Consider the following 26,062-nt stretch of genomic DNA (forward strand, 5'->3'; position numbering starts at 1 on the left):
ATGCAGACACTATTTGCCGTCGTTTGCAACACAAAGGTACATTTAGAGAATTATTTCTGGATGCCAAATTGGGGATTGACAAATGTTTGATGTCACTCCGAATCCCTTCTATTTCAGTGGCTTGATTATTAATTCGCATCGTCAATCCTCTCGATGCACTTTCTCACACCTCCGCAAAATTTATCGTCTCTTCTCTGCATCTCTCACGTAAATCCCTGACATTTGTTTTCCATTCTGTGGTTCTGCATAAGCCACAAACTCTCAACTAATTTGTGGCTACCCATCATTGAAGGATCCTCCAATTCGCCAAAACAACTGTCCATGCACTGTTCGTATGAAGAATTTACGTGAAATCCGAGATTTTCATTCCCCATTCGTCGTTAAAGTGCCTCCAAATTGGCTATTTTAGCCACTTTCCGAACTTTCATTTTCCCAGGAGAGTTCAATTGTCGAGAAATAGACTCACTCTTTAATACATTATCCTGCAGAAAGCATCCTCAAAAGTCCTGCAAGATAGGAAAGCTATAAATGAATTTTCGTGTGTGTGCCAAAGGTAAATTTATTGAATTATCGAGGTGAAATTCTTCGGCTCCATTTTTCTTCTGTGTCCTTTTTTCTTCTCCTCACTTCAATGTCTCTTTCCATAAAGTGTTATTTATGTGTTTTGCCATTTCCACTACAGCTCTCGAGATGAATCAATCTTACTTTTTTTTCTCTTACCGGGGAACATCTCTTTTCTCCCCTTTTTGTCCAGTTAAAAGAGAGAAATTTTCCTTTAGGCTGTAAATTAATTCTATGCCAGCTTTTTGATTGATTGTCCTAATTATAAAATGTGACAGCAATTAGTGGAGTTTTCAAGAAGGTTGAGCGCCTTTTCCCAGCCACGAACCACCCTCGTTGATTTTCTTTCACTGAAATTAGGGTCTTAGGGCTATTTATGGACTCATTTCTAATGAGAAGTGACATCCAAGATCAACGGAGTTTTCGTAAATTGTCTGAAAATAATTGATGGTGGGAAATTTTTTTATTAGGCAGAGATTGAGACAGGTTTAACCACGAATTTCAGATTCAAATTTGTGAGAATTTCCGAAAAGGGGATGAGTTAGAGAAAAACTAATTTAAAAGAAATTTCATGCGCAAGGAAATTCCGAATTTTTTCTTATGCAAATTAGCAGAAATTTATTTGTCAAACAAATTTCTAAATGAACACAAATCTTTAAGCGTGGATTGATAGGAAACTGATAAGCTTCTGACACTAACGCATATGCAAATCCCCTTGGATAATATCTCTGTGACCTTTACTGGTGCTGCGCCGGAAACCAGAAGAATTCCCGCCCATCTGCTTGACAGGTCTCACAACAATGTGATAATTTTCACTGATCCCTCTGTCGTGCGGAGAGGGTAAATTTTCCGCCCTGAATGGCCCTTTTTCCACCCATTTCCTATTGTATATCCATTAACAGACAAGAACAGGATTTATCCATTGCGAAGTGATTGTGCATGAGGGCGAAATGTGGGATGAATCTGAGAGGGGTGGAATTCATCCTCATTGATGCAAATGCGATATGGTTTAAAAATCTATTAACGGTGGGCTTTGAATACATCAACTGGCAAGAGGATCACCGAAGAAATTACACCGAGGGTTGCTCTTTTGCTGCATTTCCAGTGCTAATTTCTATCACTGTTTTCACCCCTCGTTTTTTGACAAGCTCGTCACCCTTCGCGGACGCTGTTATTCCGAGCCATTGAGTGGGGAATTTGAAGTGGCTCACAGAGAATTTCACACTAATTCCTGTGAGGTGGATTATACAAATCACGCGAAAATCCTACTTGAGGCTCAAGAGCGCGAAAAAGGGTGAGGAAATCAACCCTTTGCATCTTTTAGCGTTCTTCCTCACTTCCACTGTCCAAAACTGATAGACAGGTTGTTGGACTGCGCACAGTCTATCTGTCGCGTGTAAAAATAGGCGAATTGGAAGGAAATCACGCCAATACTGAAGGGAAGGTTGTCAATTTGAATTCTGCCACATTTTTAAAGTGTCGGCAGAATTTTCTATCGAATTTTCATGTCATAAAATGTCCATCATTTTTTCTGCCATTCAAAGTCCCTTTCAATCACTATGGGAAATTTTGGATGGATATTTTACAGACAAAATCAATTAAAGGCTCCGTGGGAAGAGAGAAACTAGAAAAGGTTGTAGGGAAGCCGTAAATTACGAGGACATAACTTGTACATAACTTGGACTCTGAGGTACATGTAATTTTAAGGCACTCACTGATCTCAAGATGAATCCTTTCTCTGGGTGATGAAGGGCGAGAGCGAGTGATTTCGAGTGGGCGGTGGACATGGTGGTTGGGGAGAGTGAGAGTGATTTCATGTCAAGTTTGGAAGTTGAGTGGCCTCTTGGAATGACACCAAAGGGAATCCCGAGGAGAAATGGTCAAACTTTGATTAGTGTCCTTTATCCGTCCAATGATCTCGGTGTCTCACAAGGAGGGATTGCACAGTAAACTCTTCCTTCCCATTTGATTTTTCCCTCCGTTCAATCTCTGCCCGATTGAAGTTTTAAGTAAATGAGCTTCATGAATATTCAATTGCGGAGAAGAAGATGGAGAGAAGGGCGAGTCATGGGAGAAAACAGTAATTTTTCAGAAAGGATCCCGCTGCAAGGATGTTCTTTTATCTTTCCACGTTAATTATATTTCGTTTCTCGAGGATATTTTCGCTGAATGTCTGAATTCTTGAGCGGGTGCTGATCTAATCATGGAAGGGTGGTCAGTCTTTTTCCATTATTCCTCCTTCGGGCCCGCCACAATTCCCGGGAACGCTGAGGGAAAAGTTAAGTAATTTTATGACAAATCTCTCCCATGATACACAGAGTGGCATCAAAGTGGTGGTGAGACGAAGGAGTGCCGAAAATGTCACATCCGGGATTATATCTCTATAATTTTCCAAAGTGGAAAACTCACAGCTAAAACGAATATGACAAGTGCAAAGGGAAAAATCCGATGAAAAGACACAGAATCTTCAGCTTTCAGTGGCTTTTGGGATTAGAGATTCAAGTTGAAAGAGAGGAAAAGAGAATCTCAGACATGATTTCGTCAGACTTCCCAAATGACCTCGTCTTCAGGGGATTTTCCTCCCTCGGACTCGAAGAGCAACAAATGATGACAGCGACTTATTTCTAAATAGCAAATTATTTGATATTGTTGATGGTATCGCGTTGCCCTTGTGATTTCTCCCTCCCGTGCGATTATCATTTATCTGTTGTATGAACTGTTTGGTAATTTTTCACTCTTGATTCACTGACTGAACAGCAATATTTCCCATATGTTATGATTTTATCCCTCCGCCATTGTGTCCTCGCGTGTGCCGTCTTTTGCTGCACGGCTCTCCTTTGCCGCCGAAGGACACACACTGACCACAATTGCCATTCATCCGCTCCCATATGTGACGATGTGTCGCACGGATATTATTATGTAAGTAATACCTAAAGTATAATTACGTGAACAGTAATTACACTGCACGACGTGGACATTTTCCTCCTTTTGCCGCTGCAGAACGCTCAGATGGTATTATTTTCAAATTACCACACCAGCAAATTGTGTATTGAGTTCTTTGGATGTGAGTGCCACACTAGAAACCCCCCGCATGCACTACGGGCTCTTCTGGGGCCGTGACGAAGAATTTACCTTTCCACCCCTCGCTCTGTGTACACAGTGTCACAACAAACCTTCGATAATGGACACATTATCCAGCCGTTTGATTATTCAGCACGTTCCGCGAATTTAATTCACCACATTCTCAATTGCATGGCCATTAAATTTGCATCACATCACTTTTGAACACTTTTGAAGCCTTGTCTCCCTCAATTTTTTCTATCCTTGCATTCTCGCCAGGATATCCGTATTTTCACTATATACAGGGAATTTTCCCATATAGCACTGATAGTAATTTGTATACGTGGAAATTTTTGTTCGATTGTTGTTCTCTTTGTGTAAAATACCACATAAGTTTACAGCACAGAAAGTATGATTATAATCGTATTAGAGTTGCTCTGATGTTAAATGTATCAAAAACATTTCCGAGATGTTTGTCGCATCAAGATGCAGAATTAGACTTTCTTCAGCACTCCAGTCAGCCTATCATAGAATCTTTTCTCATTTGAAATATGAGTAAAAACTATGATTTATTCAGTGAGGAAGAGCAGCAAAAATTAGATTTTGTCTCTGGAAAAATTTCCACTTAGCGGTTGATGCATAATGAGGGGAAAAGTGAAAATGCAAGTGCATAGAATATTTATTATGTTTTGACGACCTTCACCAATGTTCAAACTAAATATTTAACTCTGTGCCCAACCCCTAAAAATGTCCCTGAAATTTTAAAGTGAATTTCACCGCAAAATTCTACATTACATCCCGGCACGTGATTGAACCTGGTTTTTAGGGGTGAGTGAAAATTTTAAATGTGTGCCGAAAATCCGTCCATGGGTGAAGAATGACTTTCAGATTACTCGCGGTGAGAAATTTAGAATTCCATCATGTGCCGATGTATAAAATATGAATGGTGTTGAGCAAAAAAAGCGCATTCCTTTTCTGCACGATGGGAAAATCTGTGAGATGCTACACACTAGTTCCAGTATATTGATTTTATTTGCAATTTTCCTGGTCTTATTTGGAGCTGTTGCATTATGCAGTTGTATGGCAAATTCTACCCTTTCCTATTTATTATTCACGCATGCGAGGAATTAAGCACAATTAGCAAGGAAGATAGGTTTTGCAAGAAGTGAGAACACCTGCTGAAATCCACACACAGAGTCTATTTTCAACATAATTGAGATGCAAATTGCGAGCAAAATGCACAGGGAAAAGTATTGGTAGATAATAGCGCTTGACAATAGCGAAGAGCAATATTATAATCAATGGCCAGGATTATTTTCCGCCTGCTGAAACCACCACGTACCTAATTATTGCCATAATTAATTTATGTTCCAGCAGAAAATGGACTAACTAATGGGGAATTTCATGCCACTGGAATTTGTGCAGAAAAAAGCGGTACTGGAATTCAATCTCTCTCTTTCTGTCGGAAAATCTCGCGGAGCATGAGAAGAGCGGTGCAAAGTAAAACAAAAATCAGCAAAAGGATGAATAATTAATCGCGAAGAGTAGGTCTTTAATCTGATTGTGTGGTGATTTAACAATTTCTGCGAGATATTCCCCGGTATTGTTTCGCAGCTTTTTCCCAGACACTCTTTCCCATTTTCCATCTCGCTCGCCGGAGCTTTTCCTCCACCTCGCATCGGGTTCCAGGGATTTTCACGTGAGTTTCATTTTTTGCCTTCTCAGGTGAAGGGAGAACGATGGAATTTTCGGTGCAAGTGAGCTTCACCTTTGGCAAGAGGATGTGTGTGGAGCTTTTTGCGTCCCCTCGCAGGGAGCTTTCGCTGATAAACACCACCCTTAACGATCTCTGTCGACCCCTTCGCCGGAGTGAGTCCACCAGTGGTGCCCCCATGAAAGTCCATTGGACATTTTCCACCACTTCCGGCACTCCCGTCGTCCTGCTCGCGCGCACGCCAAAGAGAGATGGCTGGAGTGTGGATTTTCCCGCACTGGTCGGTTGCTCTCTGTTCCACACGCGCGACAGGATAGAAGATCCTAACATCAATGTTGGATGGTGTTTTCCACCAATCCTTAAATAAATGAACACGGCACAGGCGCTATGGCATGCCCGCCGCCGAGAGGTCCGCCCTCGTGACGATGGTGATGGCTTCGTGAGGATTTTCCCTCACTTGTCAGGGGTAGAATTCACCCCACAGCGAACAAGAAACAGGACCAACCTCCCGCGTCCGTCCTGGCCACGTTCACCCTCGCAATGTCTCGAGACTCAGTTGCAATTGTGGTGTCTTTCGAGTGAGACATTGTCAACAGCTCAAGAGTTGAAAAACCGTGCTGAAGTACTCAAGAGACTGGACAAACCGTCTCTTCTCATGGTGTGTGCAGAATTCCCATTCTCACTTTTCCGCGCGATTTGTGCTCATATCGACGTGGATATTCTCCACAAAACACCCTTTCATCCATCATATTTCTGTTCTCCTGTAGAAAAACTGCCCATTAAATGTCTCTCTCGCTCACAACAACCCTCTTCTCTATGAACAAACCCCTGAGAACAGCTGACCAGTACGCGAAGGATTAAGTGATTTTTAATTGAATAAAAACGTACCCGGGCAATAATTTGTGTCAGTGAGTCGCGACAAAATGTTTTTGAATAAATAAAATGATAAAAATAGGCTTTTTGGGCATGTTAAAATGCAATTTGACGATGGTGGTGAAAATTGAAAATAATTAATTGTCCTATGAATATTTCAGGCCCGCGACACGGAGTGTGAGGACATTTTTCCACATACACCCACGCACTCCTTCCAGGGGAAGATTTTTTATTCATATCAAAAGATTATGAATTTCTCACGAGATCTTGGCGCGAGGGAGTCAATCGGGCGGGGTGGATTTTGTTAAATTTTCAACACCACTAAATGTCCAAATAATTTCTTCACACCCGCACGAATGGGGATGAATTGGAAATTCGACTTGTGCAAACAAGTGGTCACGATCACCATTTTCTCCATGTAGATTAATTACCAGCCCTTTTGCCTCCGCCACACGGGAAGCTCTCGCGAGAGTGGGGCCGAGGTGTGAAAAGCCACCCCTCAGCCATGATTGATTCATTTGCCGAGTGACGACGAGCGATATTTTTTAATTTGCTGTCGCATTTTCTACAATCTGTCGTGATTTTTCGCGTGTTCTCTAAATGAATTTTTCCAACCCCTCCCACTGTCCAGATGGGGCTCAATGGAGCATGCAAGACACCAATCAAAAGTCTTTCAATTTTGTGCGGTTATGCAAAGTGGCGCGAAACGACGTTGACTGGAAAGATGAAGCCACGCGCTCTCTTTGAGCTTTCATTTTCTCAGAGATGTAATTTATGAGGTGTTTTGCATACGCGATCCCTCGGATAAGTCACCACATCACACACAGCGTCTTGGGCGTGGAGAAACTTCCCGGGTGAAAGTAACAGATGCAAGAGAAGTTGTGGAGCTGACGATGCAAAAAAGCGCCGGGTCTTGCGCGCAGATAAATTATTAACAGGACAAAAATAGTTTAAACTGTTTTTTACCGACGGTAGAGAAACTTTTCAAAGTTCCTTTTAACTCTCATTACACCGTTCCATCCGCACACCCTCAGAAGAAAGAGAGCGAGAGCTTTTCGGGGCTTGAAATCTTGCTGCAACACTCACTCGAGGTTGTAAATTACTTTTGAGTTTTTCTCGCTCGCTTGCCATCGTCTTTGAGACAAATTCTCTGATGGAGATAAATTCGACTCCCCTTTTACGTGTGCTTCAATTTCAAACTTGCACAACTTTTTTCACTTTTTCTACGACTTCGTCAAAGCTCCCACTCACTTTGGACATGTGGCACTTGAGAAGTTGTGCAGAGCGAGACATTTAATGGGTCTTTTTTTCTCTAAATTGAATTCTAGTGAAAGCTTTCTTCGCTCAAAACTCAAATGCATCCCATTGAGCATGAAGACCACAAACAAGTTAAGAATTGACTCTTGAGAATCGCAGCGAAAGACACTGAACGCCTTTGAACATTTGCGGTGGTGGAAAATCACCCTGAAAAGTGGTGATTAGTTTGCGAAGAGACACAGTGGTCACAGTTGCTAAGATAAGGCAACACAGAGACTTTTCTTCCCGCCTGACGGTGGGTGGAAAGTAGAGAGAAGTAAAGGACAAAAACCAGCTAAGTTGTTTCCTGTGTGTGCCAGCGTTGAAAAAACTGACTCAAAATTTACTCGCCGACGCCATTTGACGCCGCCAAGGCGTTGAAACTCGAAGAAGACTTCACGGGCGGCTGTATGACAATGTCCATGTATCCGTCGCCCGATAAGATGAAGATGGGAACGCCAGGCTGCTTCCCTGGGCGCTACAGTCCCTCTTATCGGGGTCCTGACCAGATGAGGAGATGCATGACGAATCCATCGGTGAGTTGAAATACTCAAATACATTTTAACAATTTTCCACACAGCTTTTAATTGTATTTAGTTTAGTTTAATAGCATCTCTGCAAGTATTATTCTACATATTGAAGTCTTGTCTGATTTTTCCGATTTTTCATTAAGAATTCATGAATATTCACAACAGATAACATCTCGTGTCTCTTCTCCTGACGGTCATTTTCAATGTTAAGTGTCACATTTCCCAAAAGGATCCGTCGCGAAAAGTTATGTAAAACGCCTTCAATGTTGACAAATTAAATCTAAATGCTTGGCTTAAGTGCAAAATATGTGGATGACGTCAAATAGACTTGAAGCGATGATAACAGCACAGAAGATATCGGAAAAGACCTTTGATATGTAAATTTTCTTGCTCATGCAAAGATTTCCTCTGCCAAGTTTTCAAGCACTTATTTCGATGAATTATTAATCACAAGTTGATGCAAATCTTTCACTGCTCCTGTCGTTTTTCGCCTCTCATCTTTGCACTCTTGTTTTTCAGCTGCCCTCGCCTCTATGTGACATTTGTCACTAGGAATTTCCTTTTTATGTCGCTTGATTGTCTCATGGAAGATAAAAGAGAAGCACTTCCACCTCCGAGTGATGGCAAATTTCATCACGAAAGGGACAAAGAAGGTGGAGAGATTTTGGGTTGAGCTGTAAAAAATCAATCTATTCCATCTATTCACTCAAAGCGATATACACCAATTAGTTCAATGGGATTTATTTGGCTGAAGGAAGTCTCGAGAGACGAAGGAGAAGTCCTAAATCGCTTCGAGTCACTCTAATTGGGATCTCTTAACTTTTCCCAAAAATCCATTCCATTAATTCACCTTGAGATATCCCTTCATGAGATCGTGAATTTTCCAAGGTGCCTCTCTCCCGTGTGATTAGGACAATTTGTAGCTTTCATCTCATCCTTGTAATTCGTTTAATTAAAATCTGATCCCCTCGCTGAGGAAAAGTTTTCAAGGGTTGCAAACGAATGGGAGTTTTGGAAAATGCTGCGTATAACAAATGATTCTAATTGCAATCTTTATGATACTGTCAGAATGTGTTTTAATTTACTGTCAGATGATAAATAATATCTTTTAAATTTGTGGCTTGCTGATGGTTGTAATTTGTAAGTTTCCCCCTTTTCATTTAACCACTCATTTAGGCACACAATGAAGGAGATTCTTCGCTCTGTGCGGGCGGCAAAGTGCAAAATTATAGCCAACAGCAATTTAAGGCGTGGCAAAAATTAATTTCACCTCAATTTTGAAGTGAAATTTCACATCTACTTCCTCCCGTTTCTGTTTTCTTTTGAATTTTCTCGTACAAACGAGGGAGGAAATAAAAGTTGTTGGAGGCTCCATTTGTTCTCTCACATTTAGTGGATGAAATAAAATTCCCAAGTGGTGGCGGGCAAATCTCAAAGGGATTCCGTGTATGGATTTAATCGCATCACACAACCACTCATACATCGCCTGTGCCATTTGAAACTCCCAGCGCTTCGAAGCTCATCTCTCTTCTCAATTCCAAGACGATATCCATCCCCTTTGTGCTCCCCTTGCATACGATTTTCCCTCGATATCCCGGCCCTCCCTGAGCGTCACATCTGGTGGCGCATTTGGGATGATCTAGAGAGAGCGATGGAAGAAGTACATATGCTTTATTTCGTCCTCATGCCATTCGTGGGGAGGAAGTTTATCCCAAAAATAGGGATCAAACATCAATAACGCCGCACTTCTCGTGCGCCACCACCTATTTTTCCATAATGTTCTAAGGAAAGTGCTTCCGAGATTGTATGAGACCACAATTTTATATTTCGAGGGGATGAAAGTATCTAAAGTCACATCCTTTGCTGTTGTTTCAAGTTCCACCTCAAAATTTCTGCACACAGAGAAATATTTCATGGCACAAATGCACAGAAAGAAAAAATCTATTGAATGAATTGTGGCAATGTTTTGTTAATTTTGATAAATAAAATAATCAAATTATACCACCAAAAGCATCACTGAGAAACAATTTTACTATACGAAAATTTTTCTTTCTGTGGGCTCACAAATCATGGCTTTTAAATCACTTTTAAAAACCACAAAATGTTATTGAAAATGTGTTTACGTTAACACCTGATTATTGCATGATTAAGGAGGCAATTCTTTCAATATGCAGTGGATACATCCCGTTGAATAAATTATGTGTGATTGCATAAATAAATGATTGAAATTGCACAAAAATCCATAATCAAAAGAGCTATTGAATTCAAATTGCCGTGAAATTTAATTACAAATAATTTAAAATGAATAGAGACATTTTTAATGTGTGCTTTAAAAGCCTTTTACGAAATAATGCACAAGCTGTAAGTGATAAGTTATTGCTGATATCATGATTGAATTTTTCCGTGTGTGATTTAAACGCTGTGGATGATCTTCTACGTGTGTCGATAAAGTGCTTAAATATACTTCGCGGTGACTGATGAAAATTATCCCTGGGCGCCGGGGCGCGTTCGCCGAACGCCATGCATAAAAGATAAATTGATGACAGATTGAAAACAAGAATCATGGTAAGAATTACATGAATAATTCTCATTTTTCCGCCACCAATTGAATAATCCTGGCGCGCGCGGAAAAAACATATTCAAAGAACATTTTTTAGCATTCAGCGAGGTGGAATTTCTTCAGAAGTGATTAATAGTATTTGAAGTGAGGGTGGAATAATATACCCAAGCGCTTCCTTTCGTCTCTGAAGTCACGATGTCAGGGTGGCGCTTGAAGGGGCATTTTTCAGAAAAAGCAATAGAGGGACAAGGCAAGAAGTATCGGGGTCGAATATGACCGCATACACTTGCTGCCATTCCCACACCAATCAAGTATTAATGATGGAAAAGTGTCTTCACCGTGTGTCTGTAAAGTGAAAACGCTTCAATATTAGCAATTGAAAAATCCAACATTTCCACCGTTGTCCATTTTGGAGTCATCCTACTTGCGTGGGCATCACTGATGACTGTCTGTGATGTTGTATTGGGGAGAATGTACAACCTCTTCTGCGTGGATATGATTATTTATAAAATAGCCTATGTAAAAACTTCACTAAACCTCTCATTTTATAGCTCGTATATGGCTTTTATCGTCTCTCGTGCTCTGAAGAGCCAGCAGAAGTGGTGTGAGAGAACAATTACGATGTAATTATTGTACTGAAGTCCAATTGAAATTTCCCTCAATTAAGTGTACATAATGCCGCATTATTTTCTCCACGGAAAGGCGCACCGTGGAAAAAGGCAGAAACTCTGATGCAATTCATTTGATAATTTCCCTCCCGTGCCTTTCCAGTGAGCGACTGAATTATAAATTTTTCCGCCTTGATCTTCCAATCGCGGACAATAAATTACCTGTAGATCAATTAACGATATAAAAGTTGATAATTGAACTCAAAGATTCATGATGTATTAGATATTTATGTGGACGTTATGTGTCTCCAGATAGAAAAGGGTTAATATGTAGGGAGAAAAGTGTGTGTGTGTTTTTGCAGATTTTGTTACATTTCATGCTGTCTTCTAGTTTAATTTTCATCAAGTACACAATAAGAAAACTTACGCAGGAGAAGTAATTTCACCACCTCATGTATAATATTTTCCAGAAAACCCAGCAAAGATGTGGAATTGATTGAGGCAGAGATCCAGAGATGGAAAAATTGTGAAAAGTCGATAAATAGATACGAAATGAAAACGGGCAGAATCAAATATTTATGAATTGAATTGTGCAAGGCAGTTGAGAGTGGATTTTTAGAGTACGATGAATTGCTTTCCTCGCTTCTTTTTTTTCTCCTCGGCGCTCTTATTGTAGCAATTTCTTCGTTTTCCCTCTCTCGTGCTCTTAGTTTTCACAATCTTCCGCCAATGACGGAAAACAAGGGCGAAGGTCCGGGAGTATGAGAAGTTCATTGGGAGAATGTGAATTTCTTCCTTGCATTCGCTATTCTCTGAGGCATTTTCCGTCCAATGTATTTGGTTGGTTCGAAGAATTGTCGATGGGATTGCGGAGCAGTGGATTTCTTTGGAGGAAAGAGAAGCCAACATACACTCTGGGAGGAAACGTAATTTGATTTTTATTCGCACATTTGCTAACCTTTTTTATTTCCCCATTTTTACGACATTGTTATAGGGTCGTATATGGGTAGAAATTTGGTTTTAAATTGCTCACCCAACAGCGAAGGGGAAATTTTCGAGTCGAGATATTGGAAGAAAATTCATAGCACTTGATTTGTTTGAACAAGAAAACATCGAAATCTCAAACATTATAAATTATACCCTCTTCTGGGTCTAACTGTAGAAAAGAAAATGCACCGTTTTCAGGTTATGCTCTGGTAAAAAAAGTAGCACGTGAAGTCGTGAAAAAAATTAATATTTTCCATTTGATAAATTAATTCGCTTTAATGCGCCAGGCTTAATTGCTTCAGTGGCTCTCTGAGGAATTTTACGATGATAATTTCTGATAATGACGAGCGAAGGATAATGAAGGAAAGTCAATTCGGAAGGGAAAACGTACTTTTTCATCCTCCCCACACTTAGCTTTCCAACTGGTAAATGCTGCCAGAGTGTGAGATACTTTGTCTCTATCTGATGCTCTCTCTCATTAATATTAGCATTATACAAAAAGCTTTTAGTAACATTACTGGCATTATGGAGGACCCTCTCGCACTAGACTTGTATTATTAGGATTTTCGGGTGCGAGGGGAGGCGGAAATCGATTATTATTAAAATCCCAAACCCCTCTTTTTCCACCTTCCGCACAAATACTCACTATTATCGCACACCAAGGCTCATCACCATTAAAATTCATTTTATTCTTTGGCTAGCACAGGAAGGGCTTTCGAAAGCTTTCACTGGGAATTATCAAAGCACTATTTCCTCCTACCATTCACTGGAAGATTAACTCCCATTTTGAATGTTGTATCATCATGAAAGCAAATGAAAAATATCGGTCAATTAATAGAAAGTAGAAATAATTTTCAATTTCTCCTATTTCCACTAAGGTTAAAACCATCCAGTGGTCACATTTAATGTAATAAAGTCGATTGTGGCTTTCCATATCGTGTGCTCTAATGTTACGTCCATCTGAAGGGCTAATAATGTAGCTTTGTAAACACCACCAAGTCTTCTACATAGACATTATTGTATGAAAAGTACATTAACAATTATTTAAAATTTTAAACTGAACCAAAGCATTATTTATTTGTAGAAGTATAAAAAACAGGGTTAGAAAATTGAAAAACTAAGTTAGGAAAATTCGGATTATGGTTATGACATTACTAAAATAAAATATTTAAACCGATCTTCTACTTTTATTTTTCTAAATATTATAATTACGTATATTGTATAGCAAATTCATAACTAATGATCCCTTTCAGGCTTTGCTCTCCCTTTCCCTGAGTTTTTGGAAAATCTATATCGCCACAGAGCATTTCGTTTGGACTTACAATTGTATAGGGAGTTTTGATGGTAAATTGGCCAATAACACTTGAAATATATTCGATTGGAGTGGTTTTGGGGTTGTGGTAAATGCTTTGTTTTCCTTTCCTCTTCTAATTGTTTTACTTGCCATTCACCATTGCAGTATTATTACAAATAAATTTCACGACAGTCCAAATTACTCTGAATTCCCCTCGCCAACTCCTCGTCTAGACCGGGGAAAACCATCAGGATAGGCAGACCAATTCCTGGCTGAATGTTCAGTGGTTAAAGCTTCAGGAAGTTTCGGTGCATAGCATGTTGGGAGGAATATATTGTCGTATGCCCAATTCATTGATCTGATTTTCCCTCTGGGGCCGCTTCGAAGGGGATCAATTGAATTTTGGCATTTGGACCCAAATTAAATGCAATTTCCAAGTCCTATTGCGCCATTGTAACTCATAATCTCATTTCAGCGTCCCTCCCGCAAGCACACTATTGAGTTTGGAATTGTGTGACGATTTTTATCAATATTGCAGCAAGGACGATGTTCAGCACTGGGCGCTTGTTGTGACCAGTAAATTTTTACTACCCAGTCTGACTATACAAATGCCAGGGCATATCAGAAGTGTGGAGGAAAAAAAAACATTTTCCACGGTTTGCTGTTAATAGAGTTGTCCCAAAAGTGATGAATAAATACAGTGCTGGGTGTTTAAGGGAAGGTGAAAAGAATTAGGAAAATGCGCACGGAGTGTGGAGGGAAAATTTTCGGGGAAAGTCGGAATGGAAATGGCGACAACTGGGCGATCGATAGTCATGCCGTCGTGTATGATTGGTTGTGGGGCGGAGATAGGGCGATTTTCTCCGCATGGAAAAGTGTGTAGGGAAAACGAGAGAGTGAAAGAGAAAATGTAAGCATTTTCCTCAGTGTCACTGTATTTGTTCACGTTCTCCCACTTTCTGCTTCACTTGAATTTCCCACTCACAATTTCTTGTGCTTGCATTTTCCTTGCGTATTTTTGCTCTATAGAGAAGAGAATAATATTTTTACTAAATAGACTTAGGAAGTCGGTTAAACACATAAAAATACATAAAATATTATCGATATGATTAAATCTAAAGCTCTTTCTTCTTTGCGGTTTTCTAGGAAAATCGACGTTTTTTTTTACTTTTCAAAAACACAAGATGATGCTGTAAAAACCTCTCACTCACTTGGTGGAATAAATGTGGCATATTTTCAATTTACTTTTACTGGTTTTACTCTGCTTCATGAAGTGTTCTCTCTTGTTAAAACCCATAAATACACTCTGTAATATAATCTGATTTATAATTCATCTTCGACATCGCGTGATGCAAAACGAAAACTGGTTTAACTAACAATTACCAACACAGGTATTATGTATATATAGGCATTGGGTGGGTTGATTTTTGGGTGGCATAGCGGCTCAAACCACATTAGTTTGGAAAATTGTGTGCATGAAAAGAAAGTTGTTCGTCGTTCAAGGAAAAACCGAAGAGACACACCACCAATTTAATCCTCTCGATATTCCTCGAGCCTCGTGTTTTCCACCACGGAGACTTTCCTAAGACTTTAATAGTCACTTTGATGGAAGTTTTCTTTCTCCAGGGGTGCCTCTCTGCCCATCCTCTCCCGCTCTTCCGCACCAATCCACGGAAAAGCATGCAATTTCACATGACACCGAAACGCTTATTTTCCAACTGACACACAAGTTTTTAATGATCGGTAAATTTTCGAGTAAAGAACCTCGTCTCAAATTACACGTCTTTCCTTCTCTCTAAGTGATCATCAATTTTGAAAAGCATTTTTCGTAGAAAATTGTTCAATCACACGCGGTACTTTTTCCAATTTTCTCCACGCCGGTGGGCATGGAAATTACACAAATTCAATTAAAATGTGTTGAGAGGGAGTCATTTAAATCACATTTTGAACTCTGCCCGCTACTGTAAAATCGTTAAATATTTGTGAATGAAAATTCAATGAATTGTTCCAGCTGCACACTACTCAAATCCAATTATGAATCCTAAACCAAGACCTCTAACACAAAATAACATGCGCCCATACCCACGTGAAAAGTGCGCCGAGCGACAAATGTGGTGAATTTTTAATGATCACGATAAATGTCGCTGTTTGGGACCCAACACTGGGCATGCCTTAATGATCCTCTGCGGAGAAAGAGTTGCAAGATCAACAGACATTTTGTAAATAAACAATTCATCACTTATTTATTAATGTAATGCTAACGACACGTTTAATTGATTAGGCAATAATAGTGTGGCGAAGGGGTTGAAAGCAATGATGATGTTTACTTTTTTTCCTCTATTGACACACTCATACTGGGAAAAGAGAAACTTTTCCACGGAAGGCCTAATGAAATTCTTCTCTCGCGCGCCCCAACATTAGCGTCATACCTCGCGAAGTCATCTTTGAGGATATTTATTCCCTCTTTAATCCTCTGTGTCTTAAAGCCTCTTGAATTTTGAATAATGCATTAATCACTCCTCACTTTCACTCCCCTTTTCTATTTTCTTCTACTTCCAGAGTCGATTATTAGAAGACGCTTCGATAATGTGTAATTCGTGGTCTCCCAGGCATAATGTGAGTGTCTTTAACATTATCATAACCTAAGCATTGCTATCTGTGTTTTGGGGATTATATTCTGACATTTGCGTGCATTTGAAAATATCAAACAAAGATTTTTAATTCAATTAGTAGACATCGCCACAAGGCAGGAGAAATTGTGGGAATTGCCCACGTGATTACCTGCGATGTTCGCATATGTTTCCTTTTTCCACCCCTCAACCACTTGTCCGCTCAAGAGGGTGAATCCATTCACGAAACTTCAGCGTAAATCCCACCAATTTCTGGAGGAAATGTCTAATTTATCGCCGAAGAGGGTGGCAATGGTGAAAAAACCACAAATAACTTCCGGTCACGTGCAAATGACCGGGACGAATTAATGAAAGACATCGCGACAGGTTGAACCGCAAAAGAACAGCGAGGGAGACTTCAAGCAGGGGAAATATGGCATATTTGAAGAGTTCATTGTCTATGTTTTCGCTTGGATTTGAAAAATAATGACATGGAAAAGGGCGATAAAATCTCCTACTACTTTTTCTGCAACATTTCTTATTTTGTTGCAAGAGATTTTGCAAAAAACAACATATTAATGTTTGCTACTATCTTGATTTGAGCAAAAGTGTGTCACAAGCAACTATACAATGAAAGATGATGTAGTGCGGAACAGATGGAAAATGAGTGAAATATTGCCGAAAGTGTTATAATTAATAGAAAATGAATAATTGAGAGATATTGAGGCAGACTTGCTCCAGACACTTCATCAATCTAACGAGGAAATTGCCTTCCGTACGTGTGTGTTTGTCGCATGAGCTCTTCAGTGGGCGGAAAATCACGAAATTGCCACTGGGATGGGGGGAGGAAATGGTAAAATGAAATCGTCTTACCTCATCCCCATGGCGCAATATTGAAGCATCCGAGGAGCTTTCTCAAAGCTACGCACTTCCATGCGATTATGAGACTCAATCCTTCATCACATCTTCCCCCAGCATCGCAGCATTAATCAATAATTCCGACCCGAAATCTCACGGCGGATCCTGAAATGCATTCACCTCATGGCTTCGATCTTGGGGGATTTTCCATCCTGCTGCGCCGGGAGCTTCCCCCAGACGTGCCACTGGCATCTTTTCGGGGCGGTCATACATGAAAGCTCATAAGATTTCACGTGAAAGCACACACACACACACAGGCACCAAAGAGAGAGAGATGTTAGATTGGTGAGGGGTTGGGAGCGAGTCGGCCTTATTAAAAATTGGCCAGACGTCTCATAAATATTTCACGGGGCGTCCGCTACAGGAGCACCCCTCAACCGTTTGAATGATGGATGACGAACGATGTCAATTTTTAACACCCCGCGCCGAAGAACTTCTCTTTCGTTCACCCCCTCTCACATGCACACATCGCTCCTTTTCCAACATCCATCCCTCAATGAATATTCTGCCGTGGCGCAAGTGTGGGGCCCTGGGAGGGAAAAGACACATGCCACACTCTCGCAGGCTTTTTTAGCAAACACCACCCAGCGGGGAGGCGAGTGGGCCGCCCGAAAAATGGGGCCCCTGGCGGAGAAGACATCCCCAGGGGTGGTGTGAGGGTGGAAAAAGGAAAACAAGAACAATGTCAACCAACTAATATTCACATATGAGAGACACATCCCTGGGAATTTTATGTAAACATTGTAATACACGATGTGTCGCATATCACAAACTCACATCGAAAACACACACAATGGAAGTGCCCTGGGGTGGTTGAAGAGGGTGATTTGTTGTGCCTCGTTTTCCCAACATTTTCACCTGATATGTGAAGGCTCAAGTCGAGACTCAAGTGGTGTTTTCCCATTTTTAGGACAAAAGAACCCATTGAGAAACAGAAATTCATACGCGACACGTGGAAAAAGGGAGTCCGTCAAAGTTAGTTTGGGCTGATTTAAGACATTTGCCAAATTTCAATTTTAGAATGAAAAAATAACTTCCGTATTATTTTCTCTTAAATTCTAACCTTCCTCCCAAGCCTTTGGGAAAATATTCAAGTCGTCATCAAGCAATAAGTGGAGGGAAAAATTGATGGCTTATTTCCCGAGGGAGAAACACCTTATCATGACCCAATGGTGAAGCGCACTTGAAGGCGAAGCGGGGTAACTTCCGTGTTGGGGTGTGAAAATCAAAATAGAGAAACATGTGTGGCGGTTGATTAACGATTTTTCCGTGGTGTCTCAATTGCAGGGTGATATCTTTTCGGGACTGAACGATGGCATCCTGAGTCGAGCCGAGGCTCTGGCCGCAGTTGACATCCAGAAGCACCAGAGCAGTCATGCTCACACCCAAATGACCTCGCAGCTCAAGCACGACGTCATGTACCATCACGGCATGGGTGGACCACCGCAGAGGCCTCTGCAAGTGAGTACACAAATTCCCCCAAGCCGCCAATTTGCCCGTGCATGATAAATCAATTGACAATGAGAAAATCGCTTAACTAAATGAACAACCACTCGAGATGGGATTGTAATTTCAATTCTCATTACGACTTACGTCGAGCCGCCTCGCAAGACACGTGACCGCTTTGGCACGTGTCAACACCCTCGAGACTCATCGCGCAATCACAATTTCGGTCATATAGGAAAAATAAACCCACGGCCAAGCGTATCGCGTGAATTGGGATAACAGCATGACATGAGAATTCGGTGGGAGTAATCATTCCTCCACTGGCTGTACCGCACTGTCCTAAATGGCGACACTAGGAGCAAGGGCTTTTCCGAGTTCTACCATGCAATTTCCTAGAGTGCATTCGAAGGCCAGGAACAGTGGGCAATTTGACACTGATAGACATACAAAATGGTAATTTTCCAACCTCTTGCTCTGTGTTTTTCCTGTCCAGAGGAGCAATGCAGACGATCTTCAGGGGGAAAAGAGTGTCACCCACCCTCTCGTGAGGCGTCTCGCAATCATAATGCAACCATCACTGGCAACGACACGTGACGGATAATTTGATTGGTAACAAGTGAATTAACAATTGCTCAATGCTGTTTATATTAACTCACACTCTCACTCTCCATTTTACAACTCCAGTGATGTTTGTAGTGCGACGCCCACCCACCGAATGATATTTGACGATATGCCCATATTGAGCAACATTAATGGGAGATTATGCAAATCTCTTTTTAACCTGATTGATGGTGTATTTTGTGCTATATCAAATAACACCCATGTATCAATGGCTAATAAAATTTTCATCCCTTTTTCCCATGTAGTGGAGCACATGAAAAAATCGTCACATAAAATGTTATATTGATTTCACAAAAGTCCTCCCACTCTCAATTCCACTTTGTCGACAATCATCAATATCAATTGCATAAGAAGTACACATCTAGTGTGATGTGGGACAGAGAAAATAGTGGAGAAAGCCATGAAGTGGAGCCACGACTGGAGGGGAATTTCTGTAATCCAATAAATATTGATTCCGTCGGATAGAAATAAATCTACCCCGGGTGGAAAAATAGTAAAAGAGTCAGGCGGAAAGGTGAAAAACTCGTACATTTCCTCTGGGGTTTTGGCTTCTTCTTGACCAGCAAAATCCCAAGACCGCCCTCACAGCTGCACTTTGCGTTTCAATTTCCCCGAAAAATGCCAAAACGCCGCTCCGTATTGACTGCAGTGGAACTTTTATGTAACTCGAGGGTTGCAAAACAATTCCCTGGGCAATCATATTTTCAGATAAATTTCACATTATGTCGCACACAAGGAGGGATGATTCCTTGGGAGGGTGGCCAAATTGGGATATAATTTGCTCCTTCTCCCTCCATTCTGTGGCTTTCTCAATCAATCATTCGCATATCACAAAAAATTCTTTTCTCTGTCTCAACCCGAATGAAGGAGTGTATAAATTACGCATTAATTAGTTCTATATCTGCGGTGTTCTTGAAATAAAACAGATCAAAGCTTAATCACCCAGAAAATCCGCCTTTAAGCATTTTCCCGGAAAAATGCCATAATTAATAACAAACAATTCTGGTGGATTGTTTGACAAACGCTTCGTGAATTGTGTCTCAGTCTGTGAGTAAAAGAACCTTTCGGGAGGGAAAACGCTTCATCTTTTATCCCATAATTCTGCATTAAATGGACTGAAGTCAATTTTATGGAAGATATACGACCGCATAGGGTCGGTCGACTCCGCCCCAGGAATTCAGAGTGGAGAAATAAATTTTTATAGCCGAAGAGATAAAATCAGGGGAGAATAATTCCACCTGCACCTGTCAGTGTTATAGAATATCACTTAAAAAGCCAAATATTGCTCTCTCTCGCACGATTCTGGAGGGGGATGCGCGAATACAGCCCGTGGTGTGGGTGAGAACAAGGAAAATCGAGAAAATATGTTAGCATAACAGAAATTATACTTTCTCCCCTTCCTGGTTAGATGGGCAATCATCTCGATGTCGCAAAAGTAGCACATATTTGCGACAAACACGACAATCATATCAATAAATCATGCAACTACACACTTCTGTCCATGCTTCTCAGAGGGTTGTGAGCCCTCTTTTTGGCCACTGCAGCAAAAGGGATGAAATGATTTGCCGCTCGGAACGCCCTTCAAATTACAAAACAGCAAAATCATAACAAGAACACTCTTTTCCCCTCCATGGGCGCGAGCAAAGTGTACAGAAAAGGGTTTTGTTCCCATAATTTTTTATTGCTGATGCACAGCATCTCTTTGCAAATAATATTTAACGCAATTTGTTCGATGAATGTTCCACGTCTCACCCTCTCTTGTATGTTTTCGGGTGTAATACTATTTAATGCATTAACAGATGGTTGAAAGTGAATGTTCATCGACGGATTAACCCCTGTGTTTCGCCCTTTACGACACTGCACAGATAATTCATCTATAATGGATTTTTCTCCTCCTTTTCACGGCAAATACGGAAGATATGTCACAAATTTGCACTGAAAACGAGATTCCAACTGCTCTTGCTTTGAGAGTCTCAACCAGGAATAGTCTTCAAAGAAACGAGCGAATATTGTCCCAACAATCCAAACAGAAGACAATAATTTCGTGCAAATATCATTATCTCTAATTCATTGATTTCATTGCCATCAATTCACTCTGAATTGTTTAAACTCCATCCGACCACGAGAGGGTGAGACAAAATGGTAAACTGCGAAGACAAAGAACTTGCCAACAATTGGGAGAAAATTAATTTACATGGAGTCAATCATTTGTTGATATTTACCAAATTATGGGTGAATTCCAGTCGAGTTCTATAAGCAGCACAAAAGGTCCTGATGGATGTCTAAATATTTGGTCACAGTTCGCATTTGCAACATTTCCAGAGAATGGCCATTGATGAAAGTCACAGGAGCTTGGGAACAGAGTTGAAACACTGCAAAATTAAAAGTTTCATCGAATTTAACTACATACGGTTTATGGTAAAATTCTAAGGAACATCGGGGATGATTTTAAAATTAAACAATCACAAAATCTAATTACACTGTTCAAATATCAAACGAAATCTTATCTCGAGGCACTTTTTTCCCCGTGTTTATCCACGACGAACCGTCTAGCTGAGGAGAGAGAGCGAGTTTAGATAGGCTGGTACCGTGTATGCGAGTGCCGGCAGAAAAATAGCAATCCCGAGAGAAGTTGGTTGAATGTTAAATAAATTGCATCTCGCGGCTATTTGTGGTTTTTCCCGCGATTGAACTGCAGCGCGATTCCATATCTTATCGTTTCGAAGTACATTTTCCACCCCCTGAGTGGACTTTGAGGTGAGCCTGAGAGAAGAATCTTGCTCGTTTCCAGATGCACCACACAATGGATGGCCTCGATATGCTTGATCCCGCCAGCTCCATGACAACCCTCACGCCCATGTCCGACACGCCAATCACCTCGTCGCACCATCAGCTCCATGGCTCGTACCATGGCATGAACCACATGATGGGCCACCATCACGGGGGCCCGCTGAGCGGGCACACGACCGGTGAGTCAGAAAGCCGCGGCAAAAGTCCCCAGGGCGTCCCTCTGTGGCAAGAGAGAAAATTCTGGGATTCTCTTCCAGGACACCACGGACACCCCGGGGCCCATCATCCCGCCATGGCCGCCGCCGTGGCGGCAGCCGGCCTCCATCCCGACACCGACACGGATCCTCGGGAATTGGAGGCGTTCGCGGAACGCTTCAAACAGAGGCGGATAAAATTAGGTAAGTCTACAACTCTGGTTTGACACTTCTTCTTCTCTCCCTCTCACAGTCACTTTCGTCACAGTTGGACACAGTTGACCAACAAGAAATTATTAAATTTAATTTGATCAGTAACTATTGATAGCGGTATGAAATTACTGACTCACTCGTCCCTAGTAATGAATAATACTATGTAGTTCCCTGTGTACAGTTAGTCCGAAAAACAGAAGAAATAGATTTATTTCAAAGAATCTGACTTAGAATCACCATGAATTGCGTTTTCATTTGAACATCTCAATCTATTTAAAGCCACCTCTCAACTCTGACTAAGAATATTTAATGGACTTTGCAATGTAATTTCCGGAAATACATCCTTCTCGGGAATTCCCTTCCTTCCAAGTGCATTTTTCCTCATTTCCTATTCATCTCCATTTCCTCCCCTCATTACAATGCAGAGACGCAGTTGATTTTTCTCCCCCGGAAAGCCGTTTGGGGGTGCTACTGAAAATTGTTATAATTACCTTCGATCGATTTTCCCCTTTTCTCTCTACTGAAGGTGTAACGCAAGCGGATGTGGGGAAAGCTCTCGCTAATCTGAAACTACCCGGCGTCGGAGCACTGTCGCAGAGCACCATATGCAGATTCGAGAGCCTAACGTTGTCACACAACAACATGATTGCACTCAAGCCCATCCTGCAAGCGTGGCTCGAGGAAGCGGAGGCGCAGGCGAAGAACAAGAGACGAGATCCCGATGCACCCAGTGTCTTACCAGCTGGAGAGAAGAAGAGGTAGGCAAAGTGTCCACGTCGAAATCATAGGAAAATCTCCATTCCCCATACTGTCCCTCGAATGTCCCTGACATCTGGCAATGTGACGTCCTTTCGCTTACTATCTGTCGGTGGGCGGACAGAGAGGAAAATATTAATTCAGCGACCAGGGAAAAATCCTCAGTGACTACAAAAAAAACTAACATGAAATTTTCATTAAAAATGTAATTGGGATTTTATTTGTTTTCCCTTCTCTGACGGCTTTTTTGCACTCTCATTCCCATGGGCTTTTTCTCTATTTTATTAATATTTCAAGTGAAAATTGGAATAATTTCTCTTTTTTTCCACCCACTCTCCCAACTATAATTCCCACCCCGCATGATTTTCTCCCTTGGTGCAATTTTTCCCCAATTGCATTTTCCCCACTTATTGTCCTCTGCTCTCGGGGCAAAAAAAAAATGCTTCACAATCAAATGCTCTCTCGGCGAAAAAAAAAGCGCCACCCTCCATCGTCCCAAAAGTGCGCCCAGATGGAAAATTAATGCAACAAAAAAGTCACAATGCACTGGCAATAATTCGCGCCAAAAAAAGAGATGGTTCAACCCAAAATGAAATGGTCAATGGGATGATGTGAAAGAGAACGGCAGACGGTGGAAAATCAGTCCCATTCTCCCCGCCAATTCCCCCCGTTTTCCCTTGGACAGAGAAAAAAAATGAGTTGAAACGTGGAGTGAAAAAATAATTTGGGATCTATATCGAGTCTTTTTTCAAGAAAAAGGACTTCCATCGCAGCACCAGAGAAACGCTCCCTGGAAGCATATTTTGCCGTCCAACCACGACCGTCTGGCGAGAAGATTGCTGCAATTGCTGAAAAATTGGACTTGAAGAAGAATGTGGTACGTGTGTGGTTTTGCAATCAGCGACAAAAACAAAAACGTATGAAATTTGCAGCTCAGCACTGACAACCAAATAATGCTGCAACACAACTGGGGATTGTAACAAGTGTGACTGCCTCAATGGCAGCAGCAGCAGCGGGTGGGGTTGTGGGTGGTGGTGTGCCTGGAAGTGGTTCCGTCACGGGATTTGGTTTCTAGAGAGGAAACTCCCTCTGTAGAAAGACACTTTTCGACTTGAGTTTCCATCCAGAGAGCTTTCGCGCTCTGCTTCTTGCATTTTCCCGCAATTTTTCTGTTTTATACATGAGCCTTACGTTTTCAATTCAAATCTCCACACAAAATGTTAATTTTTTCTTCTTAAAAACTCTGAGAAAACAATTGACAAGCCACCACCATTCACAAGTTACTAGTCTTGATGAAAGTATGCAAGGAATGTGAAAAATATTTTGTGCAATTGACGTGAACTGAGAAATTCGATTTTATTGGTTTTTCTTATTACCAAAGTTCGTATTTTGAATTTCCTAAGTTTTGCAGAAAGTTAAGATTTTCTACAAAAGTATTAATTTAAGAGAAAAAAATGTGCAATATTTGAGGTGAAATTGTGAGACATTCAATTGAAGGAGAAAACGTAGAATAAAGAAAGAAAAAAAAAACATTTTTCATATAAAATTATTGTAACTCAAGTAGTAAAAGACAGTAGAAATATAGAGAAAAATGCTGAAATATCTTGTAAATATTGGATAAGGATAAGAAAGGATGAATTGCTGTTATATTTGTAAATAGACAAATCTGGGTAAATAAGGAGAAATTTTATTTCATTCAACCTCAGACCAATAATTTAATATATGGCTGTGGGTAATATGATAAAAAATTAACTGTAACGATATTAAGATTTAATTATTGAATTCATTCCTTAGATGAAAGATTGTAACAGTTCAATATTAGCCATTCTCCCTGCTTATCAATGATATTATTAGAATGAAAGACATAATTTTAAACCACCCAATCAAGTGCGGTGGGCGGAAATAAGTAAAGAGAAACCAAATTTCATTGAACTTTATTTCAAAGAGAAATTAATCCTGTATATAAAATTAACTGTATGAGTCGAAGCGAAGACTATGTAAGAAAAAAATAGATATCATTTTAAGGTGATTACTTAAGAAATAGAGAAAGTCTTACTGATCGAAGAAAAATGTGTAAAAAGCAATATAATAAAGCGGAAGAGGTGACCAAAGTGGAGACACATTCTTCATTACAACAGAATAAATTACGCTTCAATTTGATTTTAGTTTCCAAAAATCAATTTTCCATGCCAGATGAATAAAAAAAACCTTTCTCGCTCTCTTGGCTCGCGAGAGGATAAAAAAATGCTTTTAATTGAAATTATGACACACTGAATATTTAAATCAATTGCTACATTAATTAAATTATTTATATATGTATCAATACAGTGAAGCAGAGAGAGAATCAATTAGCTTTAATTACAAAATCGTTTAATTTACTAATTAATTTCACTATCCTCTCCTCCTGATTTATCCCTCCCAAAATGGCCACTCTATAGACAAATATAGGAAAAAAGTCGGCAAATTTGCCAATTTCAATCAATGTACAGATTTTTCAAATACACAAAACAGGGTAAAAGAGTTCTCTCTCTGTCATGTTGAAATACACATTTTGTATACCTCACTTTCACATTCCCATAAGACAGGTGGAAAAAATAGTGTCAAAACAGCGACCAGCAGTTTTTAGATTCACGATAAAATGTACACAGGTAAAGGAATAAATGAACAAGGGACGGAAGGAAAACTGCAGAATTACATAAACAAATAATAAAATTAAATGAATGACAGTGTAATTGCTGTATCAACCATAAATATAGGTAAAAAGAAGTCATCAATTAAGCCAATAGATTAATTAATTATCTAATTGTTTACGCATAATTAATTCACATGGAAAGTTCGCGCTCATGAGAAATAGAGATCAAAGAATAATAGACCAAAATTTTCTTTCTTCCTCAACTTGACCACGAAAAGTGGACAATTTTTCCTTTATCAGCTTAACTCACAGTAACATATCATAGTCTTAAAGAGCTTTTTCGCTTTACGTTGATATTGAAGACGAATGAAGGATAAAAGGATAGAAAGGAATTTCTGTT

At 40.4% G+C, this 26,062-nt stretch overlaps 1 protein-coding gene across 8 annotated transcripts; it reads left to right on the top strand.

Moving 5' to 3' along the window:
- The first annotated feature begins 7,914 nt into the window (after positions 1-7,914).
- LOC132261914 (inhibitory POU protein) lies at positions 7,915-23,995 on the top strand. Of its 8 annotated transcripts, none has more exons than XM_059760946.1 (7): positions 7,915-8,040; positions 16,043-16,099; positions 18,298-18,471; positions 21,848-22,046; positions 22,125-22,265; positions 22,801-23,032; positions 23,784-23,995. In XM_059760946.1, exons 1-7 carry the CDS (start codon positions 7,915-7,917, stop codon positions 23,971-23,973), a joined length of 1,119 nt encoding a protein of 372 aa, XP_059616929.1. In that variant the 3' UTR covers positions 23,974-23,995. The 8 variants fall into 8 exon arrangements, with proteins under 8 accessions (XP_059616929.1, XP_059616931.1, XP_059616930.1 ...); XM_059760948.1 differs by having other exon boundaries at positions 23,790-23,995; XM_059760947.1 differs by having other exon boundaries at positions 21,869-22,046.
- The last annotated feature ends 2,067 nt before the right edge of the window (positions 23,996-26,062 follow it).

This window comes from Phlebotomus argentipes, unplaced genomic scaffold (genome assembly GCF_947086385.1).
Source record: "Phlebotomus argentipes unplaced genomic scaffold, Phlebotomus argentipes genome assembly contig_15, whole genome shotgun sequence".
In the NCBI taxonomy this organism is placed as follows: Eukaryota; Metazoa; Arthropoda; class Insecta; order Diptera; family Psychodidae; genus Phlebotomus; species Phlebotomus argentipes.